At 31.4% G+C, this 17,360-nt stretch overlaps 1 protein-coding gene across 1 annotated transcript in view; it reads right to left on the reverse strand.

The window, feature by feature from the left end:
- Nucleotides 1–17,360, reverse strand: part of LOC108906105 (spermatogenesis-associated protein 13) — a 191,513-nt gene that overhangs the window by 69,193 nt on the left and 104,960 nt on the right. Inside the window, exon 5 of the mRNA XM_018709264.1 lies at nt 1,339–1,561. Coding sequence (XP_018564780.1) covers nt 1,339–1,561 — 223 coding nt within the window. The remainder of the gene's footprint in view (nt 1–1,338; nt 1,562–17,360) is intronic.

The raw sequence follows: 17,360 nt of genomic DNA on the forward strand, positions 1-17,360 counted from the left end.
TTGAATAATTTTATTTGAATTACTAAAAACCCTTTTAACCCGGTTATGAAGCTTAAAGTAGTCTCATGTTTTGAAATGCTGTTTTTATATTGTTTACTTATAAGAGAAATGGACCGAGAAATTGAAGCGGCATAGACAAAGACGGATTGTCGGGGATTAAATTTTAGCTACCTGCTACAATTTAGTACAGTCCGACCGCACAAAGTTTTTTTAAAAGTACACCTATCCTATACCGATAATACAAAATATAAAAATATTGAATATAAGCACCAGTACTACATTTATTTACGATTTGCATACATAATAACCTTTTATTACTCTCTTTCATTTCTAAACAGACTATAACTATTCAAACATTGAAATGAAGAGTAAAAATATTTAATATTTTTAACCACAATTTATTTATAATGAATGTTCAAAATGTTTACCTTGTTCTGAATACCTTACATAGATTTACTCGTCTTGTTAAACTGTCAAATACATTATGTAACTCATTTTCTGTAATATTAGCTAATTTATTTGTTACAGCGTCCTTTAGTTCACCCACTGTGTGTAAACGGTTTACATATATGGAATTTTTTAATGTTCCAAAAAGATAATACTCTAGGGAGTTAAGTCCAGAGATCTTTGAGGCCATAAGCCTCGACGTGCTCTATGGCCTCGACTAATAATGCGATCGTCACAAAATTCTCTTAGGAACTCCAGTGCTGTGTTAGCTTTAATCTAAACATGCGTTGAGTTGCCAGAATATTGAGTATTAATACAAGAACAATGCATGGGTCGATCCTGGGTTCGTGAAATAAAAACCAATATTTTTACATCTAAACGAAGAAAACGCGAGCGGAATACCTATGTTTTTAAATGAGGGCGGATATTTTGTCTGACAATAGCATGCTGCTAAATTTTTTGCCACGTACGCGTATTGAAAACATGTTCATTAAACATTACATCATTGTGTTAGTGAGAAATTGTACTATAATAATTTTTGGCTTCCTTTTCTAATATATTTAGTAAATGAGTACGTACTTTTTTAAAAGAATTACTATTTTACCGAATTTTTAGGGAAGGAGGTAAAACTGTCCCATGTTTCCATGTTCCTTCTTTTTTCAACACATGTTTATGAGACATTCCTTTTCTTATCCAGTTCAGATTGTTTTTTTATTCACTCAAGCACCTATGCAAAAGTAGGGCGTGCCACACAGAAGCAATGAAAAACATACTTTTGCGGTTACATAAGCCGGTTCTAGTACGATGTTTGCCACAAGAGCACAGGTAAGCATGGTACGTCCCGAACATAAACTATCTAGACATAGAGAAATATAAGCAGTTGGCACTTACTTGTATTTTTGTTCGGAGTGTTCATCTTTCGAATCGATCTGACACGTGGACGAGGCGGCAGACGGCACGTGACGGGGCGACGATTCTTCCTCCGAGGGCTCTCCTAGTAGTTCCGAGAGAGTCTCGCCAGTATCCGAGTTGCAGCTCTCCTTGCTGCCCTTTTTCTGGAAACGCAGCGAGAAAGTTTTCCGGAACTTCTGCAGAACGCTCTCCGTTGCCGATCCTGCAATTGATAAATAAGGTTACAGCTGAAAAATTCACACCGAACTAGAGAAAATGTCTATTTCTACTGTGAGCAAATAGTTTTTCATTTGAAATATAGCGTGTCCTGTAGAGAATGGGTTTTACTTTAAAAGTAGCTTCCTTGAGTGAAAATAAATCGATTTAGTCAAGTTATCTTACCCCAATTTCGCCCCTCTAAAAAAAGAATTGCTCTCTTTACAATAACTCATTTTTAGCATTCTTGAATGAAATTTGGTACGGGAGGAAGTTTATCTTTTCTTTTAAATTCAACTTGCTAAGAACACTTTAAACAGTTGTTTGTTTTTTGATATAAGTACTCTTCATAAATAAATACTAAATGGGTTATTAATTAATAATATGCAAATATATTTAGAAAACACATTCCCCTAGTAAATTCGTAAGGAGAAATTATATAAAATTTAATCTAAAGAAATTAAGTTTTTTTTTGAAAAACTATATTATCTTAAAATTAGCATGTGTTTTTATAATAAATATTTTTAGTTTCAGTTCTGTTCAGTCCCGTTTCAGTAGGGGATAATCTAAGGAACTTTAAGAACTACCCAAAATCAATCACCCTATGCTAACTCAAAGAAAGCGCCCGAAAAATTCGATTTGTGCAAATAACTTTTTTCCAACATAAAGCCCCATCAATTAGAATTTGCATATTGCATGTGTGTTGTAAATAAAAATACCATTTTTTTGAAGAAATATTTATTATAATAAATGGGTTACGTAAAAAAATCAAACCGTAAATAATTATGTACATTCTATCGAAAGACTTAGAAAAAACATTAGACACGCATTTTTTTATACAAACAAATAAGAAAGGAGGTCCACTTCTAATAATCAAATTTTGCAACTGCCCTTTTTAACTTTTAGAACTAACTTTTTTTTAAGGACTGCTTTTTCGGTTAGAACTAACCCTTAGATTATACGCTGCGTTTCAGTTTAAAGTAAAAGTAAAATGGCAACTTAATTTTATTTTTAAAGTAGTTTATAATACTCTGCATTTAGTAATTTTGATTTTCTTTCATATAAAACTTTTATAATAAGTACCTATATATCGAATGAAATTATTTGTAATATTTTTAATGCAGTAAATTTTGTTGTAGAAAAATCAAAATTGTTATCAAATAAAACATATTTTTACTTGTTTTTGCCTTGTTTTTCTATTTTTCATTATTATTTATGTGTATCTATTATGTTTTTTTTTGTAATATGGAAAACCTCTATGTTAACGAAGCTGCCTAGGAAAATATTGCTGTGTGACAACTGTTTTAAACATATATTGACATTTTAAAATTTAATAGTTATTTATTGTATAAGTATTTTAAGTAGAATTTTATCCACGCAAGAATGTTTAATATTCTTAAGGGGATAAAAGGTAATTAGGTAAAACACGAATGCAATACACCGTTTTATCCATAATCATATCACAATCATATTTGCGGAGTCAGAATTATTGGAATTTAATAAAAAAATATTCACACGACTTGATATTTCTTACTAGTACTCAATGAAACGTGGTAGGTTTTGTTATACCTACTGGTTGCTATGGTACGTTTGTTTATTATCAATTATTTAATAAACGGTTCTATCTGAATTTGGTAAAAATGCAAGAAAGTAATTGTGTTCCTCTGGCTGTTTTTTTCCATGCGAGAAAAATGAGGTGGAGTTCCGTCGTGCATGAACCACATGTCTCTTCTTAAATAAAGTGGAACTTCTTCAAGTTGTGGAAGTATTTTTGCTTGGCCACCAAGAAGTCCTGAATCCTCTTGACTCTTCTATTTGGTCTTGAATGAAAGATATAGTTTACAAAGAAGCTATTGATTCGCGTGGAGAGTTGTGGTAAAGAATACAAATCGCTGCCAACGAAGATCTCTCAGAAAACGTTGTGTAAAGTGTATCAGGGTCAATGGTGGATTCTTCGAACAATTACTTTAAATCATTATTTCATTTGTTTTATTGTTAATTGTTGTAATAACATGAAGAAACACTTAGGTTATTTCGCTTTTTATGATCGAGATACCGAAATGAAACAAGAGTACATAATTAATGGAAAAATGATTGCTCTTTCAGGTTTTGAATCAAGTTTCATGTTAAACACACAGGATAAAAAGTTATTAACTAAATTTTCGGTAAAATTGGTCGTAAGTGGCGCCCTCTATGAGCAACGCTGAAATTGCAACAAGCATCTTACTCGTCGTTTGATAAATTTTCAAGTTCCTAACCTACATATTTTTAGAATAATCGCAAAAAAAACGATTTAAAATTTTAACTTTCAATACCCCTGTATTTCCGAAACTATCAACTTTCGGATAAGGCATGTTTGCGCCAATGGTCACCATTTCAGCTAGTATCTTCAGCTTTCGATTTCTCCATTGCTAATTAATCACCCTATATGCACAGTCTAATCGCCTGATTAATCAAGCTTTAACCGAGACTTAAAGTACCTACCCGACCTAAAAATGTTATAATAATAAATTTGTAGGGATAATTGATGTAATGATTAATAACATTATCTATAAATGAAAAAATATTATTTACCTAAATGATTGCCGTCTACTGTTTTTTTTTTACAATTAGGAGGAATAAATTATATTTCTTATTAATTTTGAACATCCTGTGTCATAAAAAGCAAGATTAAACAATGTTTCTTCTTATTTTGTTCTATCAGTGTTGTTGTTACACTATTTTTCTGAATTTTGAACTCTGAAGTAAATATAATACATCTTTCAGTTATATTTCAGTTTCATTTATTTCATTTCAGTTCATGTATACATATTTATTATAATTATATTATCATATACAGAACAGAGAGACAATTGATTCTTTAAGAACTTTAGTATGCTAAAGCAAGTAGAATGATTTATTTTAAAAAGTAATTTGGATCTCGTGTGGGTATACAAAGCCCAAATAACTTGATATCTTAAGCTCCAGTCAGGAGAATTCATTATCCTAATTTTGTCTTTATTCTCCATAAACAAGAGGGACTGTTTTTAGTTACGTTTTTCCACACAAACTGCTACATAATAGAATTAAATGTTCCGAACCGATTTCGTGCAAATAGAATTTCGCATTCGGTATTCTACTTTGAAAACCAATGAATCTGATGCTTGCAATGAAACGTTAAAATGCGTACATTTCTATACCAAAACTGGTCAAATTATATCATTAAATAAAATTTATGGAGTTATCTGAATTATCATTTTTCAATTTTTGGAAGCAATGTTTTTCTTATAGAGTAGGTACACAAAATTTTTTCACTCTACTGCGAACAATCAAGTACTTATGTATTAGTTCATCACGGTCTTTGAATTGTATCAAATAAATATAATTCAATTATTAAAGAATGACTTTAATGTAGATGGTTTATAATCTTGTCTTAAATTTGATATAAATATCTGGTACTTATTTAATTGAAAATTTCATTATAAAATTAATTTACAACATCTACTAAAGTAGTACTAACAATATTGTATGTATCTCATGTATAAAATATACAGAGTGTCCAGAGCGTACAGAAATTTACCAGGTTGTAGGTCAAAATAGGATTGAAACAAAATTTTCGCTTAACTCACGAAGGCGGGGGTAAGATACGAGAAGGATGTTAAATTTAAAAAAAATAGTTATTGTTTTTATTCTTAATTTAAAAATCCTTATCCTAATAATATTGATATTTGACAGAGATGTATATCACTTAAAAGTAAATAAAACCATGTGATCTAACATCCAGGTAGGCCAGCCAACGCACCTTAGAAGTTACCTATCTCTTCTTAAATTTTACGACTTCAACATATCAAATAAAATTTCTCGTTTTATAACCGCACAGTAGCAGTATCATTTTCGAGAAAAATAGATAAGGAAGAATTTCTAAACTTTCAATTTTTTTTTTGTAAATACATTTTTCTAAAAATAATTCATTATTCACAAGGAAAAAAAATACATCAGAATGAACTTGATAGAAAAATAGCAATAAAGAATTTTTTAACAACTACAACAAAATATATTTTAAAAGTAGCAATTACTATATCAATAAATGTTTGAAGTGTTGCAAAAAAACTGATATTTGAAAGATCTCTTGGGTTGTATCAGCTTTGAACAAAAATGTCAACAAAAGCGTTTCTTTTTTTATTTGACCCACAGAATTATGTTGTTCTAACGAATCAAAATGCGTCGCCTTGACCCAAAATATTGTTTCGCCCTACATTTCTATTATAAAACTGCACAAATAAAATAAGTAATTAATAAAAAAATACTTGGGTGTACCTTATCTTAGTGGGCCACTTTGCATGTTGGAAACTTCTAAATAAATAAATTAGTAATATATTGCTGACATTAAGTACTGAAGTAATATTCAGTACCAAAGGTATCAGTGGCATGTACCAACATCAGAGCATGTGATCAGCATTATTAATGCAGACAATAAGTAAGTTTTATAAGTTTGACACCCTCGATAAGCTAATGGTTGCATTAAAAAGGATTGCATAGTTGCAATTATAGAGCGCACCTTAAAATATATGGCACCTAATTATTGCGTTTCTTAACAAGTCAGAAGCTACATATGAATCAACTATTCCACTATCAGATTGCGCAATATTTCTTCCGATAAAAATTACATATTTACTTTATCTAGTTCGAGTTGTATATGATGATGAATATTGCTTGAGAATGTAAGATAGATTGACAGATAGAAAAAAATGTATGTCTTGACCTCACTGTGATATGAGAGATTTAACTTTTATTTTTGTACACATCTTGAAGATGAATTAGAGAAAATTATTAACAGGATGGAGGGGTTGGAAATTTCGCGTGATCCTCTTGCATGAAGACCATCCTTTGTTACAAACTCTATTCTAAAATGGCTCAATATACTGGATTATCGGCTTTATACAGGGTCTTCCATATCCGCATTTAAAAAAAACAGACACCCCGTGTGTAGGTACTATGGGAATGAGATTTTGGTATTGGCAAATAACAAATAAATTCTATATAACATATAAACTTTTTTTCATAAAAAATATGATTTTTAAATTTTTCGTAATGTTTTTTGAACGCAGTGCAAACGAACTTGGGGTAGAATCAAATATTATAATCTTTATTCTCTATCTACAAACAAAATAAACATCAAAAATAAAATAAAATCTTACATTCAAATTATACTTAGGAAAAAAATATACGTAACAATTAAGTAATGTTGTAAACATATTTTCTATTTTTGTTTCGAATAAACAATCATTTTATTTATAAACTAATACGAAAATTAGCCACCATATATACAGGGTGTCCGGTAAGTACCTCCTAATCTCTCGGGAGTGTATAGGGGAGGTCAAAATAAAACTAGTCCTTCCTATAATTTTTTTTCCTAATGTGCCCCCTAACGGAGTTATGGGGGGTCAAAGGGGTACCTAGAAATTAACGTTTAGGGTTATAACTTTGAAACCACCCTGTATATTTTAATAAAATTTTCGTACGTTGTATTACACATGGAGCTCTACGATTTGATGCTAAAATCAACTTTTTGCTATTATCAGGTGTCCAGAAACGGACTGGCCCTATCACAATTTTTCTCAAAATTTTGACAGAAGTAATTTTATCAAACTGAAAATATTATTATTAGATACTCTGAAGGTTTTTCTTTAAAAATGGTACTCTTTATTTATTTCGAAAAAATGAACGGTTTGCGAGATAAATCGGTTTTGAAAAAAATTGGTAACAAATACAACAACAATTAAAATTTATTTTTTTACAATAAAATCATTCCCGCTAGTGCCAGCCTACAGATTCACCATAAACATTTACTGGTGGTGAATTAAGGGAATGAATAATGCCGTTTCTTGTAAAATCAACATCTATGACCAAAATACATCTACAAATTATTATTGCTCTTGTCTCCATGGAGTTCTTTTCTATTGTTTTCGTTGTTAGACCCTGTTGATTTTAAAGTACTTGTCAAAGGCGCGTGACAGAATAAAAATTCAATTTTATTGTGGTATTCGTTTTAAGCCGTTAGAAATAACATTTAAAAATGGAAGAATATTCCTGTGCAGAATATGCTGATATGCACCTAATTTATGGGGAAGCATTATGCAACTCCGTGGAGGCAAGAAGACTTTATGAGGAAAGGTTTCCGGGTCGACATTTGCCGAGTCCAAAAACTTTTGAAAGAGTTGATCGTAGTTTAAGAGAAACAGGTAAAAAAAAATAGTGAAAAACGTTAGTGAAACTAATTTCTTCCGAATCCTTTATTTAGGAAGCTTTTTGCCACGCCGTGGTGGAGCAGGAGCCCCGAGGAGAGTACGAGACCCTCATGTAGAGGAACAAATATTGGAAGACGTTGCTAATAATCCTTCAAATAGCATAAGGAAGCTTGCGGCGCAAAACAATGTTACAAAATGGGCTGTACATGAAACTCTGAAAGAACAATTGCTTTACCCGTACCACATCCAAAAAGTACATGCTATGTCTCCAGATGATTATCCAAAAAGACTTCAATACGCCAATTGGTTTTTACAGCATCATATTCGGAATCATAATTTTGGTACATCTATTTTGTTCACCGATGAAGCAGGTTTTACAAGAGACGGCATAATTAATTCGCATAATCTACATGTCTGGGATGAAGAAAACCCTCACGCTTTAGTTCAAACTCGCTACCAACAAAGGTTTATGGTGAATGTGTGGGCTGGCATTATCGGGAATCATTTGATTGGTCCATTTATTCTGGAGCAAAGACTTAATGGTGCTCTTTATTTGCAATTTTTAGAGGAAAATCTAAATATTTTGTTAGAAGAAGTGCCCCTTCAAATAAGAACTGAAATGTGGTACATGCATGACGGTGCACCACCCCACTTTGATCGTTTAGTACGTCAACATCTGACGAATGTTTTTGGTGATCGATGGATAGGTCGAGGCGGACCTGTATTATGGCCACCTAGGTCGCCCGACCTAAACCCATTAGACTTTTTTCTGTGGGGTCATTTAAAAAATAACGTTTATTCAACACCCGTAAATAGTAGAGAGGAACTTCTGCTGAGGCTAACACAGAACTGTGACCATCTCCGCAATAATCACGGAATATTATTTCAAGTGCACCGGGAAAACATTCGTAGGATTAGAAAGTGCATTGAAGTACGGGGTGCTCATTTTGAACATCTACCGAAGTAACATTTAGGTACCTTTGTTCATTGTTGAATGTTCTTTGTTGCATGTCTTGTAAGTAAGTTATTTTTCAAATGTTATTTTTAATTGGTCACTACTTGCTCATAAAGTATAGCCAACCCGTTCAAAGATTTCTGGACTTGATAAAGTTAAAGAAATTAAATGCATGAAATAATATGTAAAAAAAATAAATTTTAATTGTTGTTGTATTTGTTACCAATTTTTTTCAAAACCGATTTATCTCGCAAACCGTTCATTTTTTCGAAATAAATAAAGAGTACCATTTTTAAAGAAAAACCTTCAGAGTATCTAATAATAATATTTTCAGTTTGATAAAATTACTTCTGTCAAAATTTTGAGAAAAATTGTGATAGGGCCAGTCCGTTTCTGGACACCTGATAATAGCAAAAAGTTGATTTTAGCATCAAATCGTAGAGCTCCATGTGTAATACAACGTACGAAAATTTTATTAAAATATACAGGGTGGTTTCAAAGTTATAACCCTAAACGTTAATTTCTAGGTACCCCTTTGACCCCCCATAACTCCGTTAGGGGGCACATTAGGAAAAAAAATTATAGGAAGGACTAGTTTTATTTTGACCTCCCCTATACACTCCCGAGAGATTAGGAGGTACTTACCGGACACCCTGTATATTAATTAATATGGTTCTGTATTTAAGATTTGCTTTATCATAAGTATCATAAGTAAGCTGCTTTTAAAAATTAAATTTATAGCTATTTTAATGTTAATTGGCAATAAATGTACAAAATATAACACCTTCAAAGAAAATCACATTTTGAACTACAATATCAAATCATGCTCCAATATATTTTTAATTTGATGCGTGACAAAAACAAGTTATGTCAGGCAATATTCTTCTTTAAACGAGATCGTGTTTTGAAATTATACATTTTTAATTAGCATTTTGCGTATATTTCTATATATTTTGCATTATATTTTATGGTTTAAACCGACTCTATATTAGCACCGTTACTTTTTGCTAGTAAGTTTGAAGGACGTATCTTTTAAAAAATGAGCATATCAACCTTTCACCATTTAATATGCAAAAATAATATCAGCAGAGAAGAATGGAGGGGTACGGGATGTAGGACCCCTTAGCGACGAAATTTAATCGTTTTTTGTACTAATTCAAACAAACAAGTACACGTATCTAAGAATGAGACTGAAATATAATAATTATTATTAATCAATGCTCATCTATTTTACATTTATTCCACTTAAACAATTGTAGATTATTTGCCTCATTGAATTCTCTCCGTAATATACAACTTCCTTCCTATTCTGATTTTTCCTTACTTAACAGCAGAATCCCATTTGAAATTTCCTATCTCCCGATTCGAGATGTACTTGTTGAACGAACCAATCGATCTCCATTTCCCGAGCTAATTTTAGTTTGAGATATACCAGTCGCGTTGTTCTCACTGTTTACGTGGTTTTCTTACTGCTTAGAAGAAATAAAGGGTAGAATTCAGTTTCGGATAATTTGCTTGGGCAGAACTTATGGATCTGTTTCTTTTCCACTTTGTGTTTATTTATTTTTATATCATATATTTTAAGCTTAGGAAGCAACCAGTTTCAATATAATATATTCGGGTTTTAATCCTAAAATTCACGAGGTGACAGAATAAATTATTCGTATTTTAAGTAAAAAGATTTGTCTAATTAGAAGGACCGTTTCAAACTTTTGATTTTTTATTAAATTTTTTTGTTCTCGCGAGAAAACTGTAAACAAAATATATTTAACTTTTATTTTCCAAATAACAATTTTTTTGGGGCTTTAACTGTATAGTAGAGAAATGGATCTCTTTAAATTCGTCATAACTATAATAAAAACTTATGAAAGCAAGAACTCGAAATAAAAAATAAAATTCGTGACATGTTATATGAGTCGGGACAAATTGTAATAAGTTAGGAGTACACTAAGAATTTTACATTGAAACAAAATATAATTTTTTCCTATCTCCAGTCAACATAAATCACAAAAAAATCAAGGCTCTTCTTCAGTATTACACTGCTTTTCGTTCCATGTTTATTATTACGTGACATAAGGAATATTAAACTTGCTAAATTAGCTTCACCATTAGTTTCAGCCTGGCGCTTCAGATAATATATCAACATTTCAAAGGAACTGAACTACTTTGACAATTCTCTTTAAGGCTCCTTGCAAAAAAATAAATTGAGACAGTTCGCGCAAAACAGATATGGAGTCTTACATACGAATGCTGTCTGCATTTTTATGAAGTAGTAACTTGAAGCAGTATAAAAAACATGTTGAGATACAAGGAGTTCAAAATGAACAGATATGGTTTAATTCAGGTCGTAAAAGGAAAGGAGGAAAAACCATATAAATAATACCCTATTTGCTTCATGACGTGATTACCTGAACTATTATTATATTATTACACCAGGGCAGCTTTAGCAATAATTAGTTGTACGTATATGGTGTCACATTTTGTTATTTATCTAAAAAATGTTATATTCTAAAGATATTGTGCAGAACTTTCATAACTGTTTACAAGTAACCACCAAGCTTAGACAACCAACATTACAGGGCTGGTACTAGTAATGAAATTCCTTAAATCTGGCGTCACTAATATTGATAGTTCGATTACAATGAACCATGACAAACCGCTGAATAGTTGAATAGAATCTCGTGAACATTTACACCAATCACATCTGGTGAAACAGAATGTTGTATTTTATTGTAATTGTTTTAATTTTACCGAAATTTTATTGCCAACGCAAAGGAAGTAACAACTGTTCCAAACAAAATTACTGGTTACGTGGATTTTAATTATTTACGAAGGCTCTGTAGTAACAAATGTTTATAAATCCTTTGTGTTTTATTATAATGGTGAGTCTAGCTTAAATTATCTCAAAATAGCCTAGTCGATGGAAGTAATTTGGCATCAAAAGCACAAGTAATTAGCAATATGGCTAATTTTTTCCAAATGTTTTGTAATTTCATATAAATCATTTGTCAGATCACAACTTGATTTTAAAAATTTGATCTGGAAACAGCGTTAATTTTTTTCCTTATAAGTTCTTCATAAGTTCTTCAAAGTATGTAGATTCATATAAGAAAAAGTTCACTGGTCTATTCGTCCAAAAAATTTTGAAAAATATTTGATTTTCGAAATTCTTTAATATTTTGGACAAGGATCAAGATACAGAAAAATTAAAAATACTGCCTTGTAGAAGAGGTTTTTTCCAAGAAAAAAGATCCTTTGCACTCTTTTCGTCTGAACTATGGTTTGTCGGGAAAAAATTATTAAAGCCATGAAGTCATCTTCCGCGGGCAAACAAGCGAATAAATTCAATCTTCAAACGTAAGAATTGTCAAATTTCACTCAAATATTGAATACATTAATGTGTAGAAATTCAATGCAAAATATAAAAAAGTAAAATAAAATTAAAAAATTTTAAAAAATTTTCAAAATATTCATAAATATTCGTCTTCATATTGTAATAGTATCAAATTTTATATTTCAATGATCAAAAGATATTTACACTGGGAACCAGAAAATATGCTATTTTCTTATGATAGGTATACAAAAAATCATTAAAAGTGAAAAACGTTCGTAACCAAATGAATTTGTGCTTAGTGATTCATAATCTGCGTAATTCCCTCAACATTTTAAGAAAAGTCTCAATCAAATTTGTTTAGTTTTAATAAAGTTCCAGATGCTAATATATATATTTTGCCGTAAACTCAAGATTCTTAAAATTTTCAAATTAACTACAAGGGTCGTATTTCGTAATTAGATCAAATCCATTACCCGGAAATTTTATTTGTGAAACAGGTCACCTAAATAACAATTCCCGATGTTGCAAAAATTTTTCGAACTATCCTTATGTTTAAGTATATTTGTCATTGCAACGCTCTATTTTCGATTCGAATATATTATACAGGGTGTCCCAAAATTCATGCAACAAAATTTGATCATAGATTCGTAAGAAAAATTTAGGGGACCCGTATTTTTTCTTTTTACCAACTAGCCCCCTCTTTCGGAGTTACAACCCCCTGAAATCTGCCCCTAAGAAGTCTTTTTTATATCTCAAAACCATGTTGTACGAGAATCACTAAATTTGGTACACAGGGGCTTTATGACATGTGGAATCTCACAGTGCTACGCTTTTTGGCGAGAAACACCCTTAAGACACTTTTCCGTGGGCCCCTTTGTCTTTGGAACCGAAAAATTTGGTCGCAAATTTGATTTTTTTTTTAAATAATTATTTAGTAGGAAAGCCATGAATTTAAACACCTTTTTTATCTCTTGATATTTGTTTCGTAAAACGCAATGTTTTTGAGGAAAATGGCAAATCACGATAAGCATTCGATCACATTTTGACATTCTCGAAAACATTGCGTTTTACGAAAAAAGTATAAAGAGTAAAAAAGTTTCTAAATTTAATGGCTTTCTAGTGGACTGATAATTTTTAAGAAATTTAAATATGCGACCAAATTTTTCCTCCAAAGACAAGGGGGCCCAGGAAAAATTGTCTTAAGGAGGTTCGATACATCTCTTGCGGGGCAGGCGGTGCGGGAGGGAAGCCTATGCTTATGCACGGTTATTTCGTTGTAGTACCAACCTTACATAAACTAATTTGAGCGAACTAAATATAATATATACGAATGAAATTTATACAACATATATTAGCTTGCATATATTTTTCGTGTTTAATGCACGGCAATTAACTTTTTTTTTGAATAAAAGTGTCTATTTATTCATTTAAGAGCTTGTAAAATGATGGATGAAATCTGGAAACATTGCCCTGGCGTGGTGGTAAAAGTTGGGTCAACTGTCATTACTGTCAACTGTGCTTTGCGCGTATTCCGTAAACATGAATGAACATCCAAGATACAACTGAAAAGCAATACAAAATTCTTATGAAGCAGAATGTGAATTGATGAGAAAAAAGTAAAATGTCCAAACCGAGAATCCATATGATAACTGTCAAGAAGCTCAGTGTATGATGTGAGACGTCCCCTTACCAAATTGAAGATTATGACGGAACATCTATACTGTTCGTTTTGCAAAGAGATCCTTTCAATTTTTGTTTCAAATTGCTATTATATTGCATTAGATCACGAAAAAATTATTTAATATTAATTATTACTACATATGTTTTCGACTGCAATAATTTTATAGTTTATAATCGAGTTATTCAAATATAGCACGTCAGTCGAAGAGTTAAATACAGCATATAGTGTTGCCATATTTCCTTTCATTGGATCAGATGTTTGTTCAAATTTGTCAAAACGGTATATATTCATTCCATTATCTCAATAATTACATTGTAAGTGCATATTTTTATTGTTTTAAAATGTTTAGTAATATTTAATTCTTTAATTACAATTTTATTTTTCCGATCCTAACCATTTTTAAGAGCAATATTCACGTTTGATTAAAGTGTTTGCCCCAACTCCCATAAGAGCCTGTGTAAAAGAGCATAATTTTTAATATCATTTTTCAAAAAAACTATACGTATGGGCAATCGATCTGATATTTTTACACGAGGTAGTTGGCATATTTATTAACAGATTTCAATGATTTTTAAAACTTTCTTACCATTTTTTTTTTTCGGTATCGAACCTCCTTAAGGAATTCCCCGCCAAAAAACGTAGCACCATCAGATTCCACATGTCATAAAACTCTTGTGTATAAAATTTAGTGATCCTCGTACAACAGGGTTCTGAGATATAAAAAAAAAGATTATTCTTAGGGGCGGACTTCAGGGGGCTGTATCTCCGAAAGAGGGGGCCACTTGGCAAAAATACGGGTCCCTTAAATTTGTCTTAAGAATCTGTGACCAAATTTTGTTGCATAAATTTCGGGACACCCTGTATAATTTTTTATTCGACCTTTTATTTGAAAAAAAAATTACCCATACCATTGAAAAGTTTAGACTTCCTACTTGAAAATGGGCAATCACAATTATTAATTTAATATCCTATAACTGTGCAATAGTTTATAATGTAGAGCGCCGGGCTTCAAAAAATAGGTTCCACGCGGCTGGCCGAGCTCGCGCGCACGCAAATCCATACCTGGTTTATTGAATTTTGTCCGGCCAAACCATAGCTCGGAAGAAAAAGTACAAAGTATCTTTTTTGTTGGAGAAAACTTTCATTTTTTATTCTTCTTCATCTCTATCCCAGTCCAAAATATTAAAGAATTTCGAAAATCAAAATGTTTTTCAAAATTAATCCGACTGGGCTAAAACCAAAACGTTTTTGTATACACATTCATGGAAAACGTTTTGTTATTTGTGACGTAAAATTTGCTACTCAAATTTGGTGAAGTGTTTTGCTTAAACTTTGTATGTAGGTGCAGAGTTTTTCTAAGACATAGATTTTCTACACATTCTTCCCAGACATAAAATACAATAAAATGTCCATTAATATTTTTTTAAATTTTTCAGGTTTTACGATCTAATTCGACTAGAGTATTACTAATAAGGGACATACACTTTTATAGACAAAGATAGCAGTGAAGAAGTCAGTCGAAGCCTGTAGAACTGTTTAAATTCATTTTTTTTTTGTAATTGTTACATGAAACATGTGCATTGTGTCCTGGTTTTAATATGTAAAGATACCTGCATATTGGGTTCATCCAAAGATGTAAACGCGGAAGTGTCCCATATAAAAGAGGAAATGAGATGTATTTCATACATCGCCGTAAAAGTGGAAAAATCAGATTAGTGTCTATAAAGATAATCTAATTATTCAGCTTTATTGTGTAGCTTGTTATCACGTTTTTCATACGCTGTAATAAAAGGATAACGGAGTGAGTTTTTATTACAATAGAAAAATGGCAAACATCTATGCTGTTTTTCTATCGCTAAATATCAAAGATTTACTATCACCACCAGGATTCCTATGATATAAAAATGGTAAAATATCAAACATATAAGGGTATAATATTGTCGAAAAATGTTATAATTTCATTTATCTATTGCAGGCAAATCATTGAAACATTGCAATTTCATGAAAAACAAATCCGGATAGCAATTTTTTAGAAACAACTTTTGAATTGATCCTTGTGGCACAGGAGTTTATCCAATTTACTAGTTTCTCTAATTCCTTAAGTTTAAAACAAGGCAAATCCAAAAAAAACAAAACAGATTCAACATTAATCGTATATGCTTGAATCAATTGGCATGACTTATTCTTTTTTATTATTTCCATCGCCATTCTCTATATGGCAGTTAGATCCTCGATTTAGATACAGGCTGATCTATTATTATTAGTTAATATTTACACATTCTTGCGATAAGTATAATACTACATTTTTGCAAACATGATAATTGTGGACAATTATTAAGGAAATATGAATTTGTACTGCTTCAGGTCATATCTACATTACCATAATAATTGTGAACTGACGCCAGGCAGCTCTCCTAAAAGAGTGCTATCGCTTCCTATCTAATGAACAAATAGAGCAACTGACGAACTGAACCATAATATTGCAATTAACGCTAGAAAGTAAACTGCCGCTTGATGCAGAACAGTCATTAAGCGGATACTAATGCGAGCGACCAAACTAAAAAAATGTCTCTGTCATCTATTTTAAACGCATTATCTTCCATGCATATACAGATTATGTTCCAGTGAAAAGGTGACTGATGTCAAATAAAATATGAGGCGTTATTTATGTTTCATTTCATTATAGACTATTGAATATAGGCTCCTTAAAAATTGTTAGTGATGAAAACGATTATAAAATTATTTAAATACTATTGGTGGAATTGGCTTAGTCGTATATTTTTAATGTTCTCAGTTGTACTGCTTTTATGGGTAGCTTTAATTTTGAAAAATTCATATCTCAATTATATTGCAGATATTGAAATACTACTTCACCAAAAAATGGTAAGGACTCACAATGTGGGTAAATTTATTGTCCTGCACAACAGTGACCAACAACTTTGCTTATTCCAATTATTCTTATTAGTCCAATCAAACATACGAATCGATAGGTTTTTTTTAATAGCTACAACTATCTCATTTAACTTTTTTCGATTGGAGTTCGTTTTTTTTATTAGCAAAACCGTATTTTTGACTGTTATGAACTTCCCGTTTATGCGCCACAGGAAAAAAACGTTCTTACAATTTTTTTCATATATCACCATCTTTTTTGTTTCCAGGTGGTATTTTTTGTAAATTTAACAGTAGTTGCAATACTCAAATGGTGATTAGCGTTTACTCCCTTATCTTCAAGGACGTTTTTATACCTATTAATGCATCTGAAACAAAAAACAAATCAGTTACCGTGCCCCTGGTTCCTGCTTGATGCTCCCTCACAAAACATGTTTGCAGTCATTACTTTATGTCTGTAGTATAACAACCTTAGTTCGACAAAAAAATAAATAAACGTAGTTGTGGCCAAAAATATGTGATCGTCATAAGGACTACCTACGTTGTGTGTATCTATTTTTTTAATTGACCGGAAGGCACGGGCTACTAACTTTGTAGAGGGGATGGATGGTTTAATTATATAAAACAAAAGCAGAGTAAATACACCTAACCTTTATTTACATACAATTCAAATTAAACATGTGACAAATAGAAAGAACAACAAAAACATTAACAACCATT

Source organism: Anoplophora glabripennis, unplaced genomic scaffold (genome assembly GCF_000390285.2).
Source record: "Anoplophora glabripennis isolate ALB-LARVAE unplaced genomic scaffold, Agla_2.0 scaffold272, whole genome shotgun sequence".
In the NCBI taxonomy this organism is placed as follows: domain Eukaryota; kingdom Metazoa; phylum Arthropoda; class Insecta; order Coleoptera; family Cerambycidae; genus Anoplophora; species Anoplophora glabripennis.